This window comes from Coloeus monedula (assembly GCF_965178545.1).
Source record: "Coloeus monedula genome assembly, chromosome: 12".
Classification (NCBI taxonomy): Eukaryota; Metazoa; Chordata; class Aves; order Passeriformes; family Corvidae; genus Coloeus; species Coloeus monedula.
Window position 1 is genome coordinate 12,125,334 of NC_138792.1, and position 25,430 is coordinate 12,150,763.

The 25,430-nt window shown below is 40.4% G+C and overlaps 1 protein-coding gene across 1 annotated transcript in view; it reads left to right on the top strand.

Annotated features, from left to right (window-relative positions):
- Nucleotides 1-21,419, top strand: part of IL1RAPL2 (interleukin 1 receptor accessory protein like 2) — a gene marked incomplete at both ends in the record, with an annotated part of 375,464 nt that extends 354,045 nt beyond the window's left edge. Inside the window, 4 exons of the mRNA XM_082289302.1 lie at nt 3,022-3,167; nt 8,328-8,471; nt 11,897-12,067; nt 20,722-21,419. Of these exons, the coding sequence (XP_082145428.1) occupies nt 3,022-3,167; nt 8,328-8,471; nt 11,897-12,067; nt 20,722-21,419 (1,159 nt within the window). The remainder of the gene's footprint in view (nt 1-3,021; nt 3,168-8,327; nt 8,472-11,896; nt 12,068-20,721) is intronic.
- Between the last annotated feature and the right edge of the window lie 4,011 nt (nt 21,420-25,430).

Genomic DNA, 25,430 nt, shown 5'->3' on the forward strand with positions numbered 1-25,430 from the left:
TCCAACTCTCATGCAGGTTAGTAAAGGTTTGCAATTAATGCCTTAGTCTTGCAGAGAGACCCAGGTGAAGGTTTCTTATGGCCTTGTTATCTGTGATCATACAAATACTGAAAATTTTAGGAAAATAGGGTCTCAAAGTAAAAGTGTTTTAAATTCAGATTCAACTTAGTGCATACAGGCACTGGGAAAATATGACCAAGGACTTGGAAAATCCAAACCATTGGATAATTTTCAAAGAAAGCATTTCTATGCTGAAATGACACTTCCTTTTTTAAATTCGTATTCTTACCTGAAAGTTATTCACTAGACAAAATGTTTTGTTTCAGATCAAATAAAATGCTTCAGCCTGAAGAAAGAGAAGGCACTGAGTGGTGTTTTTACATCACCCACCTTGTATTTTTCTCTTTCCATCCTGTTTGTTGTGAGTTGTCAAGCACCATTGATTTAGCTATGCATTAAATGTTATAATTACTCTTACAGTTTGTTCAGCAACCCAGAAAGAGTGAGTTATTATTTTCTCAAGATGTGGGAGCTGGCATGTGTTGACAATGATGCTGGTGAAATTTTCCCCATCTCAGATAGGGACAGAGCTTCATCTTCTGGATGTGTAGCAAATGCTGTTGCACCTTTAAGGTCTTACTTGTTGATAGTGTATTCCTTTTCTAACCCAAAAATATTGTGTTCCATGTTCTCTGAACCAATCACAACAATTAATTAATTCATGCAATTAACTAAGGGTTGCATATATATTAAAAAATTGCAGGTGACCAACTGTGCATTTCTGTGGCAATAATATAGGTGTAGAGTAATGGTTAAAAGAAAAAAGAAGAAAAACAAAAAAGCAGGAGTGAAAGGTTTAACCCCACTAAGAGCTTTCTACACTTTGCTGCCAACATACTGCTTAAATGTTTGTCAGCGTTTTCATGATAGATCCCACTCTAAAGAGTTCCCTTGCTAAAAATTGCAGTTGTAAGATACGTAGAAAACAATTCTCAGTCCAAATATATGGGATACTCTTTTTTCATAAAAGCTCCTCTTTAGCTGATCATGTATTATTTAAATTTAGGTAAAGGGTCAGTTGTTTTATCTTACATAAATATAGTGTAGATATTGATAAAAATAACAGCTTCTTTTATCTTAATTGTAACCTGTCTTCATTTTTTTCTGTGTAAAATATCCTGATTACAGTAAACAAGAAAACCTGAGCATTCACAGAATGCTCCAGATTAGTTTCCCAGATATCTTCTCTGTTAATGATTATATTGTTCCTTGCAGCATGATTTGTAGACCAAAAGTTGTTGGGCATACTGTTTACCAGCAGAGAAGAGAGACTTTCCTGAGTCTTTATATAGATATAGCAGATTAATATGTTAAATGAGAATTGATTTATCTCACTCCCAGTGATTTAGGCTGAGTATGCAAATGGACCAGGCTTTCTGAAGAGGTTTTTTCTGCCCAGAAATTATGCAAATACAACCTTTCTTCCACTATTTCACCACTTGGACTATGGACCAGAAAAAAAAAAAGAAAAAAGAAAAAAAAAGAAAAAAGAAACATAACCAATGAGAGTGAATTTGAAAATAAAAAAGATGCAATCCAAGTTTCCAAATGCAACACACACCCATATACCCACACACACCCTGTTTCTAAACTAATGTTTTTCCACTTGGTTTTTTACAAGTTATGCCGCCACAGTGAAAGAGGCTGAATTGTGGATGCTCTGGTGCCTCTTCTGAGTTACTGCAGAGATGTGTTTTATAGCAGTCAGGCTTGCATTTTTGATTGTCTAGTGCAATGCCCTCATACTTCTCTTTTGATTTGTTTTCAATTTGTTTGGAGTTCCATGGATGTCATGTGAAATCACGTGCATAAGGAAATGTGTGTACGCAAAATGACTGGTTTAAAATAGAGAAGCTTGGGGTTGGCCATTACTGACAAATGTGAAGGTCTCCAGCAGCAGTTTCCATCCAGAGCAGGCAGCACTCTGATTCATTACTTCCTGCCCAATTTCCTCCCTTCAGTCTCTGGAGAAAATATTTCTTTTTTGATGAACCTGGGTTTTATTTATACCTTTATCTCACAGTGCTGTACACAGTCTTCTCAGAGAACAGACTCACTGAAGTACCACGTGCAGTGGTGAGTTCACAGGTGACTGAGGGCACCCCACATTTTCTGTTTACTCTCTTGTGCAGCATTACACAAACAGAATCAAATGAACCTGGAAGATTTTACTTGATGCTACATTTCCCTGTTCAAAGGAGCAGCAACTTTTTCTTGAGCAAGTGGTAAGCCTTTTGAGAGAATAGGGTATTGTATTTTTAGACTTAATGTCAGCAGCAGAAAACACTTGTATTTACTCTGCATTCTTTTTAATGTTCACATGAGAACAATGACATGAAAAGGCTGTACCTCTGGCCTGAAAGTCTGCTAGAACATTTATTCCCTTTGTGGGGATTTTGCATGTCTCCTCTGTCCTCTCAAAGGAGCAGAGAGCTCTTGTTCTTGAAACTGTTCCCTGTACGAGGCAGGATCTAGCCCCAGAAAATAGAGGAAAATACCAGAGAGTAACACAGCTCCTTTTGTTGATTTTCCAGACTGAATTAAAATGTATCACAATACCCAGCCTTTAAATTGCCCTGTAGTTTGTTCACTGATGGCTTAGTAGCACATCCTGCTTTTGGAAAATGGATATTTGTCACTTCTTTTAAAAGAAGCATTGTTTTTAGCATTTAATTCTGATGGAGCCAATGTAAGGAAGCTACACAAAACCATTGCACTCATGGCCACTCTTCCTGCACTTGGTTCAGCTCCTCACTAGACATGGCAGGAGAAAAAGCCTTTTGGTGGTCATGAAAAATGCCTCTGTGAAGCCTCTTTCAGGCAACGAGTCTTCTTTTAAGTCCTTCTCCAGGAGTGAAGGAGGCCAAGAAACACTGTCTTGTGCTGAGAAATCATAGTGCTTTGGGGAATCTGCCATCCGTGTTAATTCAGTTAAAGCAAAGACTGTATCCTTCCTTTCAGACTCCTCAGGGAACATCTTGGAGAAAAAGAAGTTGAGTTGACATTGATCTTCGATGCTGTAGAGGAGGCAGACCTGGCTAACTACACGTGTCATGTGGAGAACAGAAATGGACGGAAACATGCCAGTGTTCTTCTGCGCAAAAAAGGTAATTCCCCCTTTTTACTTATCTGTGCTCTCACCAACCTCAGCAGCAATACGTCAGTCAGAGGTCCTGCTGACCTCTCTTAGCCAGGCTGGACTTCTGTGTGCCTGCTTGGAGCTGACATGTGCTTGTGTACAGCTTCAGTTTACTATTAGTGGGAAAACAAAAATTATGAATTGTTCTTTGGTGTCTTGCAAATCAGTCTTGCAGGTGATGCACTTGCCTGGAATACAGTCACACATAAGGCACCAGTATAATCAGAGAAAGTATTTTGGACTAAACAACCAATATGAATTTGACCCAGAGTTGACTGACTAGGCCAGTTAAAATGTACATTTTTTTAGTACAGGTGCCCTGGCAGTGAGGTCAGATGTTCTCATGTTACTCCACTTCTGTCTTTGTGTTTTAAATTGAAAACTTTAAGCTGTCTCCATGCATTTTGATTTCTAATTGCATCAGGAATGAAAACATGCAATGGGAGCCACAAATCCATGGAGAATTACCCCATCATGGTTGTCTTACTTGATACTGTTCCTAAATGGGAAACACCACTACTGACAAATTATCTGTAGGATAATTTGTAGGAAACCATTTGGATTTGAATGTGCCAAATTAAATAGTGCGACTGTGCTCTGTGTTTGAAAAAGTCATTATTGAAGGAGTGTAACAGTATCTCATGGCAGTTCTTATGTTGTTTGTTCAATCAGCTCTCCTATTCATAAGCAGGCTGACATTTAAATTGGATGCTGATCTCTCTGAGACACAGTGTATTGGGAAATACAAAAGCTGTAAGATAGTAATTGTTGGGAAAGCAAAGGAAGGTTCCACCCTTGGGACAAAGCTGTTATGTGAAACCACAGAACATCAGCACAGGAGGTTGACTAAAGAGTTAGTTAATACATTGTCCAGATCTCTGCCATCATTCTTGGATATCAATTATTTTGCCAAAAGAGGAGAAGAAGAATTGTTTTCATGAGGCAAAACTGAAAGGGCAGTTCCAGTCCTTTGTGTGTTTTCACTGTGGCAAAGTTGGACAAAAGGAATGCTGATCTAGCAGATCATTCTACTATCTACTACAAACTTACATACAGGAGGGATCTGGACTGGCTGGATCCATGGGCTGAGGCCAGTTGTACGAGGTTCCACAAGGCCAAGTGCTTGGTCCTGCTCTTGGGTCACAACAACTCCCTGCAGCTCCAGGCTGGGGCAGAGGAGCTGGAAGGCTGCCAGGTGGCAAAGGATCTGGGGATGCTGGAGTCACCATCCCTAAGGGATTTGAAAGCCATGAAGATGTGGCCCCTGGGGACGTGGTTTAGTGGTGGGCTTGGCAGTGCTAAGTTAACGGTTCGACTTGATCATCTGGGAGGTATTTTCCAACCAAAACAATTCTACAATTCTGTGATCTAAACTGACAGGTTGTCACAACTTTATTTAAGGAATTCCTTTAATTAAGGAATCTGGTCATCATGATGAAGGATTAGTCTCTAGTGCAAAAAGCGTTCTACCTTTCCTTCCACTGAACCTCATAAATAAACAACTGATAGTAAGTATATCTCTGTTGGCACTGGTAAATGTTCTGCTGTGTGCATATAGTAGAATAACGAGCTGGGTTTATTTATAACAAAAAAAGCAGATATTTCAGAGCTCTGCTGAAATTATGGAAGAAGCACTGCTGAATACAGAATTTGGAGGTGGAAAGGATCACTTTGCAGCTACTATTTCATTTCTCTCTGCACTGTGGCTGTAGAAAACTTATATTCCCCTCAGGCACTCTCAGTAGTTGATTTTCAAGCTATTAAAGTGTCATTTAAAATAACCACTGTATTTTACTGTGTCCTTTGACTGCCTGTCCCATTGTCCTGTTTGTTATTTATTAAGTTCTCACAACTACTTGACCAAACTTTTCCTTTCTGCAAGTTGATTTAATTGCTTCTTATCCTAACTTTCTCCAGCTTGGATTTTACTGTAGATATTCATGAGCCAGGAAATACTACTGTATTTACTGAGCTGGGACAAGATTTAGGACTTGCAGAAAGCTGTTGACCAGTATCCTTTATGTGTGTCAAAGAAGGGATTTCTATTGCAATGTGCTGCAGCACAGAGCTCTCAGTCAGAGAAACCCCCCTCCCTCCAAACTCTTACCTGTTAAGAGCTGCATTACCCATGTTTGACAAAAGGCACTTATAGTTCTGTCTCCAGACCTGCCTTCTGCTCTGTTTTTATCTGGCTTCGATGAAAAACAGGAATAAACCCAAAATCTAAGTTGTAGATGTTGTATAAGAGTTTCTAGAGTTATTGTTCTGACATCAGGTGGTTATTTTTAGCACATACTTTGCTTTGAAAAAAAAGAAAAATTAGCTGTTCAAATGTTTCAGGCAAAGTATATTAAAGTTTCTTGCTGTATTAGTGGTACAGTCCCCACAAATCTTCAGAATACAGGAGTGCTGTCTGCACAGCTCCAGTGTGGCAATAGCCCCAAAGCATGTGCCATCATTTAGGGTTATTTTTATTGTTTGGGGTTTTCTCCTGTAAAAGAACCAAATCCAGCTTCAAACCCAAAGCTACCAATGCAAAGGCAGAATCAGACATGCTTCTAAGACCTGAACACAACTGTCTGCTGTCACATTCTTCTTTACTGACTTAATTAAAGACCACATTGTTACTTGCTTTCAAGCTGTTCAGAAATAAGCTCTGGACAATCCTGAGTTTGGTTTGCTTTAATTTTTTTTTTCTCTGTGCTGTCCTAGCATATTTGGTGCTCAAATTACATGGAAATGCAATATACACCCACTTGTCCCTTAGTTGTGGGAATAGTTCAGGATTCCCTTCAAATGAATTTGAAAACAGTCCAGTATTTTAGTGATTGAAGTCTACATAGTCTATAATATAACTGTTCTGAAAGACAAATAACTTGTAAGAAACTGCAGAAGAAAGTCAGACCATGCTTTTAGTGGCAAGAAGTAGTGAATTGAGATAAAAATAAATATTATGATGACTTTTCCTCACGATTTATTTCAAGGCCTTTAATCAAGACATGCAAGGAACTAACTTTAGGGGGGGCAGATTTGATACTGATACATTACTAAATTATGAGGAACTTCTAAAATGTATTTGTCTCTCATTCATTGGGTATTTATGAGACTTTTGCTATTTTAAACACCATGATCCTCTGTAATATGTGTAATATGTTGTGGCAAGGTCTTTCTACATTGTTTTACATTAGAAACTATCAATATTATTATTTGATAATTTTCAGTCACTGTAATAGCACAGAGACCAGATTCAACTTCTTGTCTAGTGTTGGATATGCTGCTTCCTTATTTATCTCAGTGAGGACCACTTGAGGAGGAAGGAATTAATCAGAGGCCAAGACTAAGTAGAGTAGGCAAGAAAATTGAACATCCTGGGTTTTTCTCATTGCCTCCACTTTGGAATGGAAATGAGGAGAGCTCAAAAGCCTTGTCTTTCTGCCTCCTTTTGTCTGTACTCTAGGAGAGTTCATGGGGCAGAAGGACAAATACAGGACATGCAAAAGCTGTTTAATTTTGCCTTTTGAGCTGGATTTTGTGGGTTTGCTTAATACCCTGCCATTTCCCCCCACAAAAGTGGACACAGCTCTGTGCTCCTGTGTGAGCTGCAAGGCTCAGCATATTCTCTCCTTCCAAGCTGGCAAGGCTTTGCCATCATCTCAGTTTCCTAGCAAAAAAGATTCAATACAATAAAAACAAAATTCCCCTCAAAAGTGATTTTAACCAACTCTGTTCTCCATTTGCCTAGATTTATCCCCCAGAGCACATGCAGGCTTTATCAGGCAGTGTAGTAAAAGTCCCATGAATTCCCTGTGTTCTCAGAGAGATTAAATAGCTATTATAATAGACTTTTCCATCTATTAGTCCATGACTTCTTCCCAGACAGACATCAGAGATACTGTAAACTGGGAATAGCTTGACATCTGATGTTAATTATTGAAATACAAGGCATGGCGAGGCAAGAATAACCCCCAAAGATATGCAACTAATTTGCTTTTTATCTTGAAAGTGACACAAATGACATATAAGTGATTTTTTCTGACCTAAGTTTTAGAAGCATAAAGATCACAAAAACTTTGTCTCGCCTGTATTAGTTTGACAACTTCTTGCTGTGTTTATCACAGGAGCAAATATCTTCATGACATCTTATCTGAGATGTCATGGCTGTGAGAGTCAAATTGTCATCCTCTGTCTTTTATGGCTAAGTAATATGCCAGGTGGTGTTAGGAGCAATATTACTTTCAGAGGACGTTTTGGGATAAAGAGCAATGCTGTTCAAGTTAGTCTCTTGCATCAGATGGAGCTCTGGACTGGTATCCAAGGGGTTTTATCCCATTTTGTCATTGGTTTGCTGAATGACCTTGAACATGCTGCTTCTCTTTTTTAAGCCTCTGTTTCCCCAGCTGTAAAAAATGGATCACTGTGTTTGGATGCATTTGTGAAGTTCTTTGAGTTCTTGTGATATTTCCTAACAAAAGCATCTGAATAGGAAATTTTAACTAACACTACGTCCCATTAAAGTATAATGTGAACTCTACAAATAACATGAGAACTCTGTTAGCAGCCATCACAACTCAAAGTGGCTCTTTGCAGCCTGATATGTGCTCCTGGCTTCTTGTGTTATCTTGGGCGTCCTGCAAGCTCAACTCTTTTTCCAGTGATCAAGCTTAGCAGCTCACATCAGCTTGTGCATAGGCTTCACAAATATAAAACCAAAGCTGTCTAATTTGGCGGGGAACAGACTAGATCCTGCCCAATGGGGTACGATTTATCTGTTCTCACAGGCTGCATACGGCATTTGATGCACTCTGCCAATGCAGAAGTTTCAAATTCCACCAGCTCATTGAAAGTTGGTTAATCCTCTGTGTAACATCACTACATAGTTCCTGTGTAGGAGAATTACATGTATAGCCTCATATGCATTCTGGATTTCAGATGGTTATTTTAGATGGGCAGTAGATGGAGTAAATGAGTAAAGTTAAGTAATAGGTAATGGACAAAATTATTAGGCATTCTTAATGTTATGGTGGTTATAATTGGAAGCTGCACCATTTTATGTGGAATTGTACGGTGGATTAGAGAAAATAAAGCTTGGAAAGATCATAACCTTTTTGCCTTTCCTTGCTAATTTTAGATTTGATCTACAAAATAGAACTTGCTGGAGGACTGGGAGCCATCCTTCTTCTGCTTATTTTGCTCGTGACCATCTATAAGTGCTACAACATAGAGTTAATGCTGTTCTACAGACAGAACTTTGGAGGAGATGAAGCAGCTGATGGTAAGCAGTTGCACAGGAAACTCAATATATGCAATGAAAATATTTCAGAGAAACAAAGTGGCGAGATTGAAATGAATCCCAAAAGATACCTGCTGCTAGTTTAAACTACTAAGCACCCAACAGTGTAAAGCCCTAAGACTTTCTCTCAAAGCCTCCTGAGATCAATTAATCTTTTCACAAAAATGTGACTGGGCTGTGCCATGAGCAAAAGGAAGCCAGAAGAATTGTTCATGAATCTGTTACAGAGGCTCACATGTCATTTGTGAACTCACTCCTCAGGGGAACTCTTCACATTTATGTGTCCAGTGCCACATGTTCCCAGGGTCCCTTCTCCTGAGATCCATAATGTATCTGAGCAGCCTTTCACTAGGTGTTCTTCATGAAACATTTTCATTGAATTGCCACCAGGCTTCCAGTGACCTTCTCTGACTAGTGAGAGGTGATTGTTATGAGGCTAACTAGCTGCCTCAGTTAGTTGGGAGACTGTAAACAGCTTGGTGGGAATGGGCAGCTTGCCTGGGGAGTATGTTTAGGAATAAACTAGGCTGTTTTCCATTTTTCTTCCCCCACATTCCCTCTCACTATCATATATTCTGTTTGGTGCCTAATAGCAGGAATAGAGATCAGGAAAATTGCTCTTTCTCTATCCTCATGTATGACTGGAAAATGTAGAGGGATTCCTTGTGGAACAGGGGCATATGATCCCCCAGGACAGTCTGGGCAGTCTGGGCACCCCAGGGCTGCTAAGGAAGATCCCCTGAAGGGGCCTCAGGCTGCAGACAGGCCTGAAAGACACCTGGCAGCAGGCAGCCTTGAGAACCCTTGGCAAAGTTCCACACTGGTCGGCTCCCCTGCTGCTTAGAGGCTGTCCCATGGGAATAGGGCATGAATCTTTGTAAAGTAGATATAAGTGAGTGTAAGTAAAGATTAAAGGGAGCACGATGCTCAAATCGTATCAGTGTTTGTGTTGTGACTTCGGCCAGCTCCCCTGCATTCAGACCCCCCCCCCCCCCAAAGGAAAAAACTAAAATTATGCTTTTTCCATACTCCTAAGATACTGGTACCTAGGACAAAGGGAAGGGTGAAATTATGTGGTTTGGGAAGTACTTTACCTCAAACACTGTGGGATTATACCAACATAATGTCCCTGGTTCACACCAACCAAAAGTGGTAACTTCCTCCAGCCTGCTTCAATTTATTTATCTTGTGTTTTCAGTGTGAAGCTGCTGCATTTTTACTCATGTAACTTCCTTGGTTCAATCACTTCTTAATTTATGAAACAATATTATTTTCTGGTTGTTTAGAGGAAGCCCCATGAGTACATAGGAGATTTTGTGTACCTATAAATTTTGAAAACAACTTTTTATTTTTCCAGTGCATGATTGTAGACCTTTCACAGCTTTGTATCTTCTTCTGATCCTTCAGGATGAAAGATGGAGACAGAACGTTACAGAAGTCAAAGCATATATGGGGATGTTTGTTTCTTCTCATGTAGGCTGTAGTGGGAGCATACAAAGCTCCCATGAGCACTCAACTGTATAGATGCAATCACAGGGTCATTTTCCACTCATATGTGTATTTCTGTAAAAAAGAAGATTTGGAACTCAACAGATCTGCTTTATTCCGATTTCTAAAAATATCCCACATAAGCAATGTTGGATGCACTCACTTCCTGTGTTGTGTGTAGCATTGCTTTTGGAGAAAATGACACTGAGGATTAAGGGACCCATTTAGGAAATGGCTCCAATCAGTGCTGCTTCCAGAGCCCCCACAGCAAGCAGTGGGTGAGTGTGGGCAGCTCCTTCTTCTCTGTCCTGGTACATGAAGCTTGTGAGGAGCGAGCTGAGACTGTGGAGCTGTAACACCAGTGCACGGGCTCCCAGGAGCCCCAAGGGAGCTGGTTCTGTCAACATCTTGCTCACTGACACTGTGAGCTGAGGTGACTGGAGAGGGCAGCTGTGCCCCCTACAGCTGCAGGGGCAGGAGGCTCAGGGATTGCTGGGTCTCACGGTGCTCCGCAGCCAGGGATGTCAGGGCACTGCTGCCTTCACACAGCTCTCCGACCTTTGCAGGGATGGTGCCTCTGGGATCACTGGCATCTCTTAAAAGGTTTTGACAGGCTTCCTTATGGGCAGGGTGGCAGGTTTGGGACAGGCCTCCAAAGCTGGCTGGCCTGTTGATTTCAGAGGAATGTCAGCAAGCCAGGCGGACATCTTCCATCCTTCCCTACAGCCATGGTGACACTAGGCAAATTGCCTCTTACAAATATGTAATTATTCACATGCTTTGACTACAGCTCTGACCCTCATGGGTCTGGCTTTGTGTCAGGAATTATAAGTAACCATCAGTTCAAAGTCATCAAGAGTTATATTTTATTATGATCAGGTATTTGGGGTTTTTTCAGAAGATATTGATGAATTTTAACTGCTTTAATTATCTTTCATGTACACTCTTCTTTACAGATAATTGGTACTCAGAAGCCCTCCATTCATGCAGTTTTGTTCTCACAACATTAACTATTTGATTTTTCATTTTCTGTAAATAATGGCAGCTGTGCTCTTCCCTGGAGACTGAATTGCTGAAGGTTGACTTTTTCAATATACTATTTTCCATTACTGCAGAGGAATACAAAGAGAAATGTCACTAAGACATGATCCCAGCATGGATCCCCAGCTCTGTAGTGGCACCACTTCTGTTCATGAGCTCTTAGCTCCATGTTTCAGAAGCAGAGCTGGAGACAAGCCCCAGTTCTGGGCAGGAGGAGGAGAAAGAGGAAGAGGAGAAGGAGTGTTGCCCTTTATGGGAGTTATTTGTCTCTCTTATAATGTGATCCTCAAGTATTTCAAATCTCCTGGATCAAGTGACCTCTAAAATTATGATATTGATTTTTAAAACTATGGGATTTTCTGAAAAAAATATGCTTTGAGCTGTTTGTATTTGGCATTGTTTTCTGAATAGTCAGTATTCATTTGAATTAAGTCATGTCTTTTCTCACAATTACTTGTGGAACGAAATATTCCTTGCTCAAAACTTTCCAGGCTCAAAACTTTTCCAAGCTCAAAACTTTAACATAATCCTAGCACTCTTGAGGAATAGAAGTTGAAAGAATTGCATTACAAATATGTAAAGGCTTAAAATAAAAGTTTCCACTTTAGTATTTGTATGAAAATTTTGCCCATCATCTTTTCAACTGTAACACGTGTCTGACCACATGGAGCAGAGTTACTGCTCAACATGCAGAAGAAAACTGAAAGGATCCATGTGATTTCTGTCTGGAAGCCAGATTATATGTTCCTGTGAAACGTCCCCATTTTGTTGGAAAATGCTTGGTGGTTTCAAGGCATAATTCAATTTCCCAGTACTCCCCTGAATTCCTTATAGTGTTCTTGCAAACAGCAGGCTGAACATGATTTGTTTTCTTACAGACAACAAGGAATATGATGCTTATCTTTCATACACCAAAGTGGATCCTGATGCATTAGATCGTGATAATAATGAAGAGGAGCAGTTTGCACTTGAAATTCTGCCAGATGTTCTAGAAAAGCACTATGGATATAAGCTCTTCATTCCAGACAGGGACCTGGTCCCTAGTGGAAGTAAGTATTTCTGACCTTTCAGTTTTATTTCTGTCTGATGTGTCACAAAGACCTGGACTAGGTGATAAGTACTAGATATGGAAAACCTTGGGAAGTGGTTGCAAAGATTGGAAAAGTTTCCGCAGCACTGCGAATTTGAGCTCTCTGTTGGAGCTTGTTCCTGCACTGCTGAAATCAGATGGAACTGCCATTGATTTCAGTGGAGGCAGGAGCTGGACCTTCCTACAGGGAAGGCTGCAGCACTGCAAGCAATACCAAGTCCAAATGTCTACATCAAACACAGGTAACTAAGCAGGAAATTTTCTAACAGGATTTTATCATCTCTGTTACATGATTGAAAATGGGATTTTTTTTTTCAGTGATTAGTTGTTTATCTACAGCAGCTTTACAAGTAAAAGTCATCTTTTCTATTGTCTTTTGGGTTTTTCCTTAACTTGCAGATCTCATAAAGATCTAAACAGTTTCCCCATTAATGGTAAAGGTACGATTTCTTCATTAAAATTTTGACTAAGTATTGAATTTCTGAGCAGTGTGGGCATCATGTAAGTTACTGATATTGTGTAAGTAATACTAATTGTTCAGAGGACTGTGTATAGCCCTGTGAGCTGATGCTGTTTTCCATGCTGATAGTGAAATAGAGTTGTCCATTTCAAATCTGTTTTGCTGCCACGTCTGAAGATTCAGCAGCACCTTTTGATGTTTCTACCAATGGTCAGTGCTTTCCTATGGTAGTTATGGCATTTCTTCTACCAGACTGATTTTTGAGCAAGCCAAAAAGACCATGAATCATATCCATTGTGTTGATGAATTTTGAATGCACAGTATGGTTACTGTAATATCACACTTATATGAAGTGCTACCCTTGTGAAAAATCAGCTTTTTTTTTTACAAATTCCATCTCCAAATCACTTTCATAAAAGCAATAGAAGAGAACATGAACTTCTCTCTGTATGTGCTACTGTGTAGGAAACACGAACAACAGAACAAAGCAATGGCTGTAGTGGAGCAGATGTCCCCAAACATGGAACAGCTCGAGCTTAGCTGCATTACAACCTGCCTGCCAAAAGACTTGAAACTGCCGCCTCACTGTGCCAAACCCCAGTGCCTGACCCTAAAGTTAGAGCCTATTTCTTCTCTGGCATTTGAGAGCGCTGGAAACAGAGCTCTGAAGCCTTTACCACAGGGAAAGAGGAGTTAGAGCCTCACCAGAGATCATGCAAAGTCTTGTGCAGGGGGCTTGAATTTATCACATGCATTTACAACTCCTAGTTCAGAGCTGATGTGCTTTTGCCCCTGCAAGGTGTAAGTTTGTCTGCCATAGTGACAAATTCCAGAAAGGCAACTTGGCTTATAGCTTTCTTATTTCTTACAGTACAAGCAAGTTATATCAAATTTTTAGATATTATTAAGAGAAAATACATCTTTTTGTGGTAAAAACCACAGAATTCTTGTAACTAGTTGTTTCATATCCAGCAATATAGCAGTTATACATAGCAATTATGCAAGTGAACTAAGAAGTTTAAAGTTAACCCTTCAATGATAACTATGCTAAAGCATAGATTAATCTGAAATGAGTTTCTTTTTTCCGATTGTTGTACCAGCCAGCACGGTATTTTATTTTTGTCTATTTTTGTCAGCAAGGTGCTCAGCAAATACTTGCCATCACTTTGGGTATTCATTAAACCTCTCCTGAAAATGTAGGGTACCTGAAAATGTCAGTTCTCATTTATGAGCATTCACAGATTTAATCCTTCTTCTTTCCTCTCAAACTCACTTCTTCAGTATTATGAAAAGGCCTGATTCTAATACATGGAGCTTCAAGAATGCCTAATCAGACATAATGACACAGCAGAATAAAATGTGGCGCTTAAATGAGTGTGATTTGCATACTTTAGCTTTGAAAAAGATATGGGGGAAAGCACTTTATTTCAAGAAGGGCTAGAGTGAGGGTGAGGGGATGGAGAAGGAGGGAAGACTTGGCCTCCTGCATTTGTGAGCTCTCCATGTGCCCTGGAGTAGTGGAACATGGCTGTGTTCTGCCTAATACTCACCACTCTCACAAGGACTTGCAGTACTTATTGAAGGCAGTGTGATGTGGAATGGACTGGCTAGAAACTTCAGAGGTAAACGTAACGTATTTTAGAGTGACTGTCTCAAAAAGTGGCGGATGTGACAAAACATATAGCTCTCCAGGGTAGATTTCTATAAAAAACTGGGGTGTTGATCACAGCTATCGTTTTATTTTAGGAAATATCTCTTCTCACATTTGCTTCACTTCCTCATCTTTCAGTGTAAATTACTTTCATCAATGTAATCGTTTCCCACTCTGCTCTGATGTGTGTCTTCTCTATCCTGTGTACCTTGGTGTGTGTCACCTCAGTAGTGCAGCCAGGAGCTGTGTACAGCGGGTGCTTCCTGCAATCCCTGCAGTTGTGAGGAGCTGCCACGGGAGGGTGTGCATCATTCGCTTCCTTCTTGGCATGCAGCAGCTCATACAGCTGCTCCGTGCATTTGAGAGCAGACAAAAAAATAGATTTGTTAAATAGTATTTCATTAATTTTCTTGCGCAGTTCTCCAAACAACCTAAAAAGCTGACTTTGGGAAAATTCAGGGACAAGTTTGATTGTGTTTTTGTCCTGCTGGCTCATCGCTAACCTCTGGGGAAAAGCCGTGATGGGCTCTGCATGTCCCTGTGTAGCCGAGGGGGAGATTACAGCCAGATGTGCTGTGGCTGGGACACACCCACCTTCTCCAAAGGGGAAGGCCAAGCTCTGCTTTCAGCTCTGCGCTGGGAACCGTCTGGTTCAGGGATGTCCATGGAGCAACTGCTGCTGTCCCCAGGAGAACAGAAGTGGTGGCTGTGGGGACTAAGGCCACCTCTCCACCACTGGGAAGCAGATCCCAGGGTTCAGGTCAGACAGGGCTGAGTCATGTTTTGCAGTTGGTTTCTGAGCTCTGCCAGGATGCAAATTTTATCCCAGTGGAGCATTTTGTCCTACTGGGAGGGAGAACCACCATGAAGGATGCCAACGGCCTCAGCGATGCCCATCACACAGTGGCCAGCAAGGACCTTTGTGATGACTCTTGGTGCTTCCTGAGAGCAGCGTGGATGGATCCAACTCCCTGAACTGGCGAGATGGAAAAGAATCCTACATGGCCGTGCTGGCTGGGAGACAAGAGGGGCAACCCAGCAGGGAGTCATGGCAATGTAGACCAAGTTTGTAACCCAGGAACTGAGTTGCATGTTATGGGAAGTACTGTAGTAGCTATTCTTTCTTAAAGATTATTCTTTGGTCTTAACAGAATGAGTGTTCTTCATTCTGTTGAAGCTGACAGCACACACACCTCCCTACCCAGGTAACTTAGGTGTAATTGGACAAGTTAACCTGCATAAGGAGGCTGTGATCCCTGAGATGCACTTGCACTTGTTACTGAATTCCTTAGCAGGTCTCATTACTTTCACCCTATTCATTTTCAGAGCTCTTTTAACAAACCTTTTCCCACAACAAAAACTCTGAAGCTCTGTGAGTTTTTCTAACTCAGTGCTAGAAGACCTGAGGAGATGAAGTAGTTGGCAGGGGGTTAAAAGGAAGAGTTATGTTTTCACCTGAGCCATTTTTTGTCTTGCCAAGGATGATGTCTGCAGAGAAAAATATATATTCGCACTTCACTCTTCTAAAATCAGGACTACATCAGAGGAAGGTACTTTTCTCCATGGTTTCTGCAAATTATTTTAAAACCTGAAAGTGAAGAAGTAAAAATTGTCAAGTTAGACTTTTAATACCAGCAATACATATCTATTAGAGCATCATCTAGTTCTCTAAGCATATGTGCATTTGATCTTGACAGGAATGAAAAAACACCAACAATTCACTCCAGCTCAGCCCAGGATATGAAGATCAGGCAGTGAAGAGAACAACACTGATAGAATAAAAATATTTGTTTACCTGAAAAGTGAAAAGTTCTCAGCACAAGGGGAGAGTGTCTAAAGCATGTGATAAAAAGCACATGACAGTCAACATTGCAGTTTTGGCACTTTGTAGTTTTGTCTGCCCATGTGTGTGGTTTTTGCCTGGTGATTTCCAGCTTCTTGGGTTCCTGCATGAAGAAAACCCAGTTGGACCATGTGTCTAGGCTTCCCAATGAGCCTTAATTAGGTATAGGAGACCATTTCTTTGGAACAGGAATACAGTATCCAGGTCCACAAACTCCTTCCAGAAGTCCCTGGTTGTCTGCTCTGTATGAATCTTAATGTCTGGCATGGGCAGGGTAGCAGGGATACACACAGATGACAGCTGAAAGAGGAAGAAATATGAACAAAAGGCAGAAGGGCTGGCTGTCCTGTAGTGCACTAATCTGCACTTGTTTCTTTATGTTGTACTCATCAGCTGTCCCTCAGCTCATCTGGGGCTTGGGCTCTCTCTGGGAAGGGGCCATTACTCTGCTCTGTGTTTCAGCTGTTCTGGTCCAAGCTAAGATAAGCAAAACATATTTAATAAATAGGAAAAGCAAGACACACAATCATTGGTGTTATAATAAAGTAATCAGACTCGGGGTTTGGGAACTATTCAGTTAGGAAACCAGGACTGAATTACTCTTCTGTAAATAACTTTCTCAAGTGATGGTCACACTGCCAAACACAGAAAGGCTGGTTATTTTCAGAGTGCCAGGAACCAGCCAGCATGGATTGGATGGTAGATACTCTTTGGTTCTTGTAGTGCTGCAAACCATGTTTCCCAAAATATCCATAGGACTTTATATGGTTTCTAGTGTTTTTTCCTTCTCCCTCAACTTCTTCTGCAAAGCATCTAAATCTGGTTAGTCAGTCATTTCTTTGTGTAAGCAACTCTGTGCCAATAGTTTTCATTGATTTCCTTGCTCCTAGTCTGCTTGCATACTAGGTTTCCTTCCAGCCTGTGGTTAATGTAGCTCATTCAGGATTCCATAGGCAGTTCCACATGATTTAATTGCAAATGGGATGCATCTCTTGGAATTCTCTTCTTCAGTGCTTCGAACTACAGTTCAGCATTGTTACAAGTAGACTGTGTTTGGCAAGGACATACTTGCTGTCCAGTGATATGTCTCCATTACTCAAGGGCAGCCATGCAAAAACAATGTTTGGGTTTGGTATAACACTTCTTGCTGTCCATTCCTCCTTGGGTGTTGCACTGAACGTGATGCAAGTTACTGATAGAGCCACTCACAATGTAAACTTATTTTTTACCTATGGGAATTGCTAACATTTTGAGAACAGTTTTGTACCATACTGCCAAATAGTGTTTCAATGAGGGGGGAATATGGTCAAAATTTAAAATGTGCTTTTTCAGTAAAATCAAGTGGGTTCATTCTAATGCTGACACATTATTTTTATATTCTAATTTATGATAAAATACAGTTCCTGGGACTTAAAAGTGAATAATTCCATACTGACTTTGTCAAGACAATTTTTTTTTTCTCCCCTTATCATTGAAGTTGACACCTCCTGCAGCAAAAGTGAAGTTACAGCAAAGTTATATTTATCTGATGGAAATATGTTGGTCTGGAATTTTACAGTTGATCGTAGTTGGTGACATTATTCGTGAAGTCCCCATTCAGTTTTTTTCTTGTAAATGAAACAGAGCCATTGCCTGACAATAATTCTTAGCTTACTGGAAAGGTGAAAGCAGCCCTTTCTCCATCCCACATTGTAATATAGATTGCTTGGAGTTAGTACCTTCTAATGGACTGAACGCTTGAGACAGACAACTGAACCTGTGGTATTTTGGGAAGTCTCCAATTCTGAAGTAAAAGGAGAGCAGATGATTTAGCAATTCAGAGGTTTATGCAGTCAGATTGGTACCACTGGGAAAAATAGAGCTGGAATTTCCAGAGACAGGAATCTGTCTCCCCATGCTTTTCTTCACAGCAATGTTCAAGTTGTGCAAATTTGACATATTGTAGAGTGCACCCAATGGAACCACAGGCTCCAGGAAAATTGTCACCTGCCTTCGGTAGTAGTCCCAAGCTGGAGTTAGTGGGAGTACTAAGTACTTCTGGACCAGATGGCTGGAAATTCGGTGTTCCAGTTTCTTGTAACTCAGTGTGCTTTATCCTCAGTGCATCAACAGGTCCCCTGTTCATTGGCCACATCTACTAGTGACCAGCTCCAAACGTGGAATTTGAGGGATCACCTCATGATGGTTTGTGGTTTATGAAGGTGCTCATTAGTCAGCTGAGGACAGAGCTCTAACCTGTAGCAGTACCCGGTAAGGAAGGAGGGTGTCCAAAAGAGACATGAGAAGCACAGAGGAGAGAAATGTCCACCTAAGAAAATAGGGAATTTCTCCCATCTTCTTCCCACCCTGTTCGCCCAAAGCGAAGGCTGACGACTTTTTGATTGTGATGGTATGACGGATTATTGCTGGGGTATTGCTATTGAAATGATTGGTGCTGGATATTTGAAGAGACTAAAGTGGAGTGATTTTTTTGTTTGTTTTGTTGGTTTGTGTTTTTTCTCAGTTGGATGCATTTGAATATGCATGGCCATGCTCAGCACTACCCTGGACATATGATACTACCCAGTATTGTGTCCTGCAGAGAACTGTCTTGTGCATAGCAGTGTTCTGTTTGGAGGAGGGATGAATATGTCTCAGGAAAGATGCATGATAGTTTGTTGTTTTACTGTATCTTGCAGATTCAACCTCTAATGATGAAGCTTCCCACCTAAATTCTTTCTTTTTGGGAGCAGAAAGAAAGGAAGAAAATGAAGAGTCTGAGCTGTTGATACATTGGGATAATACCTTTCCATTGTATTGAACATTTCTACCTTTCCTTAAGTTTTGTTTCACCAGTTCTGCTTATAATTTTCTCATTGTTGCTGATTCTCTCCCCGCTCCACTGCCTCTCCCATGGATTTTAATGTTTAATTTTTTCATTAATGAGTAACTATTTTACACAGAACAATGTGGGGGTTTTCCTCATAAAGTATTTCAAGAAAAAAAAAACCCTGTAAATGCTGCATGATTAAAAAGTCATAAACCATTAACTAAAAGTCAGGATTGTTGCATAGACATTTGTAATATATGTGTATGTCTTAAATTTTTGTGTGTCTGTGGGATGTTTGCAACTGCCTCTTTTTTCCATTTGTGAAAGAAATTCTTCTTGCTGCTAAGTGGTGAAATAAAACATTGGTAAAGGCAGATTCGATGCTAACTATGCCTTCAGTCTCATGAAAATAAGCTATTTTAGAATGTTCCTGTTGGCCTATTTTGTAGCTATTTACTAGAAGTGGTGTGAATAAGCATGCTGTGGTATGGTGCCTGGGACTATAAAATGAGTCTTGCAGTAACAGATGTTGATTATGTTATTTGTAACTATTGTTCCTGCTGAGGGCAGATGTGTAAGAGAGGTCCTGCCCTGTGCTGAGTAAAGATCTGTTCTGTGCAGCTCTTGTGTCCAAGTCTTCATTTCTAACACGTGCTTCTTCTCTGTTGTCAGGCAGCACATTTCCAGTAGCATGGTCAAGAGGTTCATGTAGCTTAAAAACACAAAGATATCCTGTCTCAAAGCTTGCAGTTATAATGCTGTGCAACTAATGAACATTTTCTGCCCTTAGTGATTTTGTTCAAGGGATCTAATTTTTCTGGTCTTGACCCAAAACCCATTGAAGTTTGTTGAAGTCTGTTCATTTGAATGGGTTTTGGATCAGGTCTGTAAGTAGATCTCTTTCCCATCCTGTTCCATGTCAGCCCCATGTATTTGGCTTCTCTTCCCTACCATCCCTGGGATAAGTGAAACTCAGGGATCCAAGTCCAATTTCACGAATATTTTGAAGTTCCATAAACTGGCATCGTGGACCTTCTGATGGGCTGGCATTTCTGCTTACACTGATTGCTTGCAACTACTTGGCATGCATGAATAAAAGAATTCTACTACTTTCTTTGTCACTGATGTCTGAACAAATAAATACTTCCAATATGTTTAAATTTTCCATTTGTTCCTGTCACTTGTGAAGTTTCTGTTAATACCTTGGGGTACATAGAAGCACAGGTTTGTGATATTAAAACAGACCACTGGGCCACAGAGAATGTTCTTATGCTTTTGTGGTCAATACCTGAAGAAGAAAAAACTACCGTGATGCTTCTATGCAATAGCACAAGTTCTGCATGTGATGAGGGTTCATTTCTTTTTGAGATTTTGCAAGTTATGGTTCATACACCCTGCAGCACCCTCATGTCTTTGCATCTGGAACATGGGAACTGCTTCCCAGAGCGTGCTTCCCTCAGCACGGTGTTAATCATAACCAATGTTAATGTTAGAATTTACACAAACATTACATTGATCTTGACCTGTATTTTTTTCACTAAGTGAACTGTGTGTTTCTATTCACTAATGCACCTACACAGCAAGGGTGTTAAGCCATTCTGCTGCAATGAACAGGGAAAAATAGCAAAGCATGGAGGATGTTGTTAAGGAGTTTTCTATGTGTACTCCATAAATAGAAATATTTTTTGATACACAATCCTATTTTTGTTGGAGTATATTGAAATGCCCATTGTTTTAAATGGTGTGGATCAGTAAACTGTAGGATTTTGTTATACTTGATTGCAAGCCTGATGTTTTAATACAATAGACTTCTTTATTCTTTACTCTTTCTCTCTTTCTATAATTTGTAGCCTACATTGAAGATCTCACAAGATGTGTTGAGCAAAGCAGAAGACTCATTATCGTGTTAACTCCAGACTATGTTCTCAGGAGAGGATGGAGTATTTTTGAGATGGAAAACAGACTCCATAACATGCTAGTCAGTGGAGAAATCAAAGTTATTTTGATTGAGTGTACTGAATTAAAAGGGAAGGTGAATTATCATGAAGTGGAATCATTAAAGCACACCATCAAACTTCTCTCAGTGGTCAAGTGGAAAGGACCAAAAAGCAGCAAACTGAATTCTAAGTTTTGGAAGCGCCTAGTCTTTGAAATGCCAGGGAAGAAAAAGGAGGTGGTGTCTCGGCATCAGGTCCTGGATTCTGCAGAGCAGGGCCTCTTTGGAGACCTCCAGACTGTGCCCTCTCTTGCCGTCACAGGCACTTCTGCCACGCTGGTGGAGTCGCGGGCGGATTTAACCGATTACCAGCAGGCAGACTCTGTGCACATGAGACACTACTGCAGAGGGTACGAGTACGACATGTCCGCAGCCACGCTGCCCATCGCCTCCATCACCAACCACCACACGTACTGTAACATCCCCCTGTCGCTCCTCAACGGACAGCTACCTCTGAACAACGCCGCCAAGGACCCCCAGGAGTTCCACAGGAACAACCCCTTGCTACCTTTATCAGCCAAGGAGCTCAGCTTCACCAGTGATATCTGGTAGTGAACATCAGGGCTCTTTAGAGATGCTTTATGGCCGTCATGAAGACAAGTCTGTAAAGAACTTTCCCTAAACCCCATGGGGTGAGAAAACCTATTCGAAGCAGCAGCACACTTGTTTGCTTTTCTACTTGAACTTTTTTGTTTACATTTACAAATTATTGACGAAGGGGGCATTCTTTTGTAACTCAGTAATGTCCTTCCTGTCTTTTAATGTACAGTTTTATTGCTTCTTTAAAAAGGACGGGGGAGAGAAAAAACTCATCCTGTCACTTTACAGTCGGTTTACAGTCTGGGGTGGATAAAAGGTCACTGTATACAATCTCCAACATCCATATATATTTAAGTAACGGTATTTGAAATACACAGAAGTTGTTGGGTTTTTCATATGGACTTCAGTACAGTTTGAAATTCTAATCATGCCACAAAAATTATTATCTCCTGCACAGACCACAAGGGGTGAATCATCCTGAAAAGGAAGGAGGAGGAAACCTTCCTGGTAACATTGTCTTGCAAATACTTCTTAGAAGATGCCCAGCTGAAACAATGCAGATGAAGCTTTATCAATGAAGTGCATAGTAGCAGTTACTACAAAATAAATCACCTGCTCCCATCAGCATCTCTTCATTTTATTATTGAGGGATGTTGTATTCCTAGTCAATGGTTAGCAATGTGGTTTTATTAAACAACTTACTAGAATACTGGAAGATGTTTAGGAGGATTTAAAAATTTTTTTTCTGTCAACTATAGATTATTTCACAATTTTTTGCAGATTTTTAATGACTTTTTCCAAGTGGTTTAAATATAAATTTAGCTGTCTAATGGCCAGTTCATTAATATGAAATCTCTTAAGATCTAAGATTTGTAGTAAAGTAATTTTATGTAGTATTTTTTTTCCAAAACCAGTAGTTACAATTTGAAATTAACCTTTTTTTGTGAGAACATCAGCAATAGAAAAGAAGTACTACAGCAATATTCAGAGATTAAGTGCTAAATTATTCAGGTTTACTAGTAAGTCTGACTTCTGTTGCAGTGATAATCACCTGAAACAGTTTTCTCTCTTGTTTGTCTACCTGCCAATTTATGTATCTTTTAAATATGGCAGAAGCAGGAATATTTCTGCTGTCTGTGCAACTAGTGAAAAGTGATATTTTTAAGCAAGTGGTAAGGTTGTTCATTTCACACTTGTGTGAGTGATCCCATCAGTCAAATAGGATACTGTCATTTAGCTCTCTTGAATGGCATTCCTGCTGCTAGTGGATGAGAATTGTTACACAAGTGCTCAGCATCAGGCATTGCTGCTCAGCAAGTACCAGTGTGTTTCATGGAGATTTCCATACTCAGCTGGTTAAGGATTGCAGGGTCAGGCAATGGAGACAACTGTATTAAAGGAAAAAAGCTCCAAATAATGAAGGCAAAATCCAGTTTTGCAGTTTTTGGCATGGCTCTAATTAAAACACAGCAGACATGAGAGTTTTGTCTCAATAAGATCTGCTGGAGCAAGTTCCCAAAAATATTTTTATGGCAGGCAACCCTGCCTGTGCTTCAGTATGTCTTTACCATTGTTTGCTTTGATTGCATGAATAAAAGTTAGCACTCTGCACTCAGCTGCCTGTGGTTTCATCAGCAAACAAGCTCAGTAAATCCTTGACATTTTGCAGTGGTTCCTGAATTGTACCTAAATTGTAAATTGTCAAATGGAAACAAGCACTGACCTAAGACTGAAAAAGTATCCAGAATTGGCTCAAAGGCCATGAAAATGATCTCAAATGTGCAATAATTCATAGAGGTCAGTATTTTTCCATTGCTTCTTTCCCAGTTCTTTATTCTGTGCCCTCCTTCACCAGTTATTGTCTGTAAGATTTTTCATTAGGTTCTAAATAATACATGTTTCTCTCATTTTTTTCTAATGTTATTATGCATTTGACACTAACACTGAAAATGGAAATCTAGGAAAGATATTAATTTATTACACAGTATAGAACTATAACTTGCTCTTTTGTGAAGTTAAGTTCCAAACATATAGGTGTTTAATAGATGTATTTTTCTACTGAGAAAGAAAGTGATTTTACCACCATTATAAATATATGTATTTCAACCTCCTTCCAAAAATTTACAAAATTTGCACTGTTTTATAAGTGTTACAGACTGTGTTTACACTGGCTATGCTCTTTAATGCAAAGTGTAATTTTAAAAGAAAAAAAAAACCAGAAAAACAATCCTAAAAGAAAACCCTGCATGAAAAGAGCTGCATATGTTTAAATGAAAAGTTGTACTTTTCATTATTTTCCTTCCCACATTACTCTAGAATCTGATAATTCACATAGAATGTTCAGTGAGATTTTAAATCTGATAGTTCTGTATTAAGCATGCAAAGAAAAAAAAAAAGAAAGAAAAGAAAAAAAACCATGCAGGTTGGTCTGCTTCTTTTATTTACAAGGATTTAATATGGGTAACAAGTTCATTTACCTGATGATAATATGTCTCAGAGCAGTAGTATTCTAAAGCAAAATGCAATCATGTTTGTATTGAGGAAACATGAAAAGAACAGGTTTTCTGTCATTTTGCAAAAGCACACTGAGTGTCTGTGTATCGATACCTTTTAGTTATAGATGCCAAGTTACAATCTGCTTTAAGATTTCAAAGTGTATATTGAGTACTGCAACAATATATACATGAATCAGACCTGCCTGTACCCCTCTGCTTTTAGTGTGGGGCTGGGGACCTGAGCCTGGGGGGCCTCTTGTTGACTCAGTTTTGTGTGATACCAGTACAGAATCATAGAATTGTTTAGATTGGGAAAGATCTCTAAAATTATTGGCTCCAACCGTTAACCCAGCACTGCCAAGCTCGCCACTAACCCATGTCCCCAAGTGCCACAGCCACGTGTTTTTTATATACCTCCAGGGATGGCAACTCCACCACTTGCCTGGGCAGCCTGTGCCAGTTCTTGACAGCCCTTTCAGTGAATAAATTTTTCCTAATCCAATCTAAGCCTCCCATGGCACAACTTGAGGCCATTTCTTCATGTCCTGTTCCTTGTTACTTGGGAGAAGAGACTAAGCCACACCTGGCTACACTCTCCTTTCATGGAGTTGTAGAGAGTGAGAAGGTTCCCCCTGAACCTCCTTTTCTCCAGGCTGAGCCCCCCCAGCTCCCTCAGCTGCTCCTCATCAGACTTGTGCTCCAGACCTTTCCACAGCTCTGCTGTCCTTCTCTGGACATGCTTGAGCCCCCTCTATGACATGCAAGAGGCCAAGTGTTTCCATAGGTAACACTTAAGGGTCTGAAAAATCCCTGTCAAACAGTGAAATGCATCCATCCATGGGACTTGGGTGGCACAGGAGCCATGAGCTTGTCCCACTGTGGGGATCACTTCCATAGCAGCCCTCTAGTGGAGTCCCTTGTGGCAGCAGTGACAGCTGGGTCAGGGCCTTGGTGGCAAAAATGTCCCAGCTTATTCATGTGAAATTCATTAGCTGAAATAGAAGGGCATATAGGCATTTTGTGTTCCCGTCTCACCAAAGCCATGGTGGCTTTATCAGCTGGATTTATCAGGGGAGAGGCCAGGACACCACCCTGACTCTGCAACCCCACCACCCCCAGCTTGTCAGGCTGTGCCTTGCCCAGTGACAAAAATCACCAGCAGCAAACATCCTTATTGCAACCACGGGGACTTCTGGTTTGGGGCACGTTCATCTTAAATATGGTTTATGGTAATGTTTGGAAGCTACTGCTTGTGTACTTACTTTTGTGTGTGATGTACTTCAGAGGCAATAGTGGTTCAAACATTGTCTATAAAATGAGCCAGAGGTTGGAAGCCTATCCAGCGTTACAGACTTGATACTCCTAAAGAAAGTTCAGCAAGAAAACAGGGTAATTTTAAATTAAGTAACACAGTGAATATTGACAGTTCTTGGGGGCTGTGTTCTGGGCTGGTATTTTAATAATATTCCTTTTTCTAGACAGTAGATGAGAAGCCTTTATAAAGATATTGCCATACTCTGCCACCAGG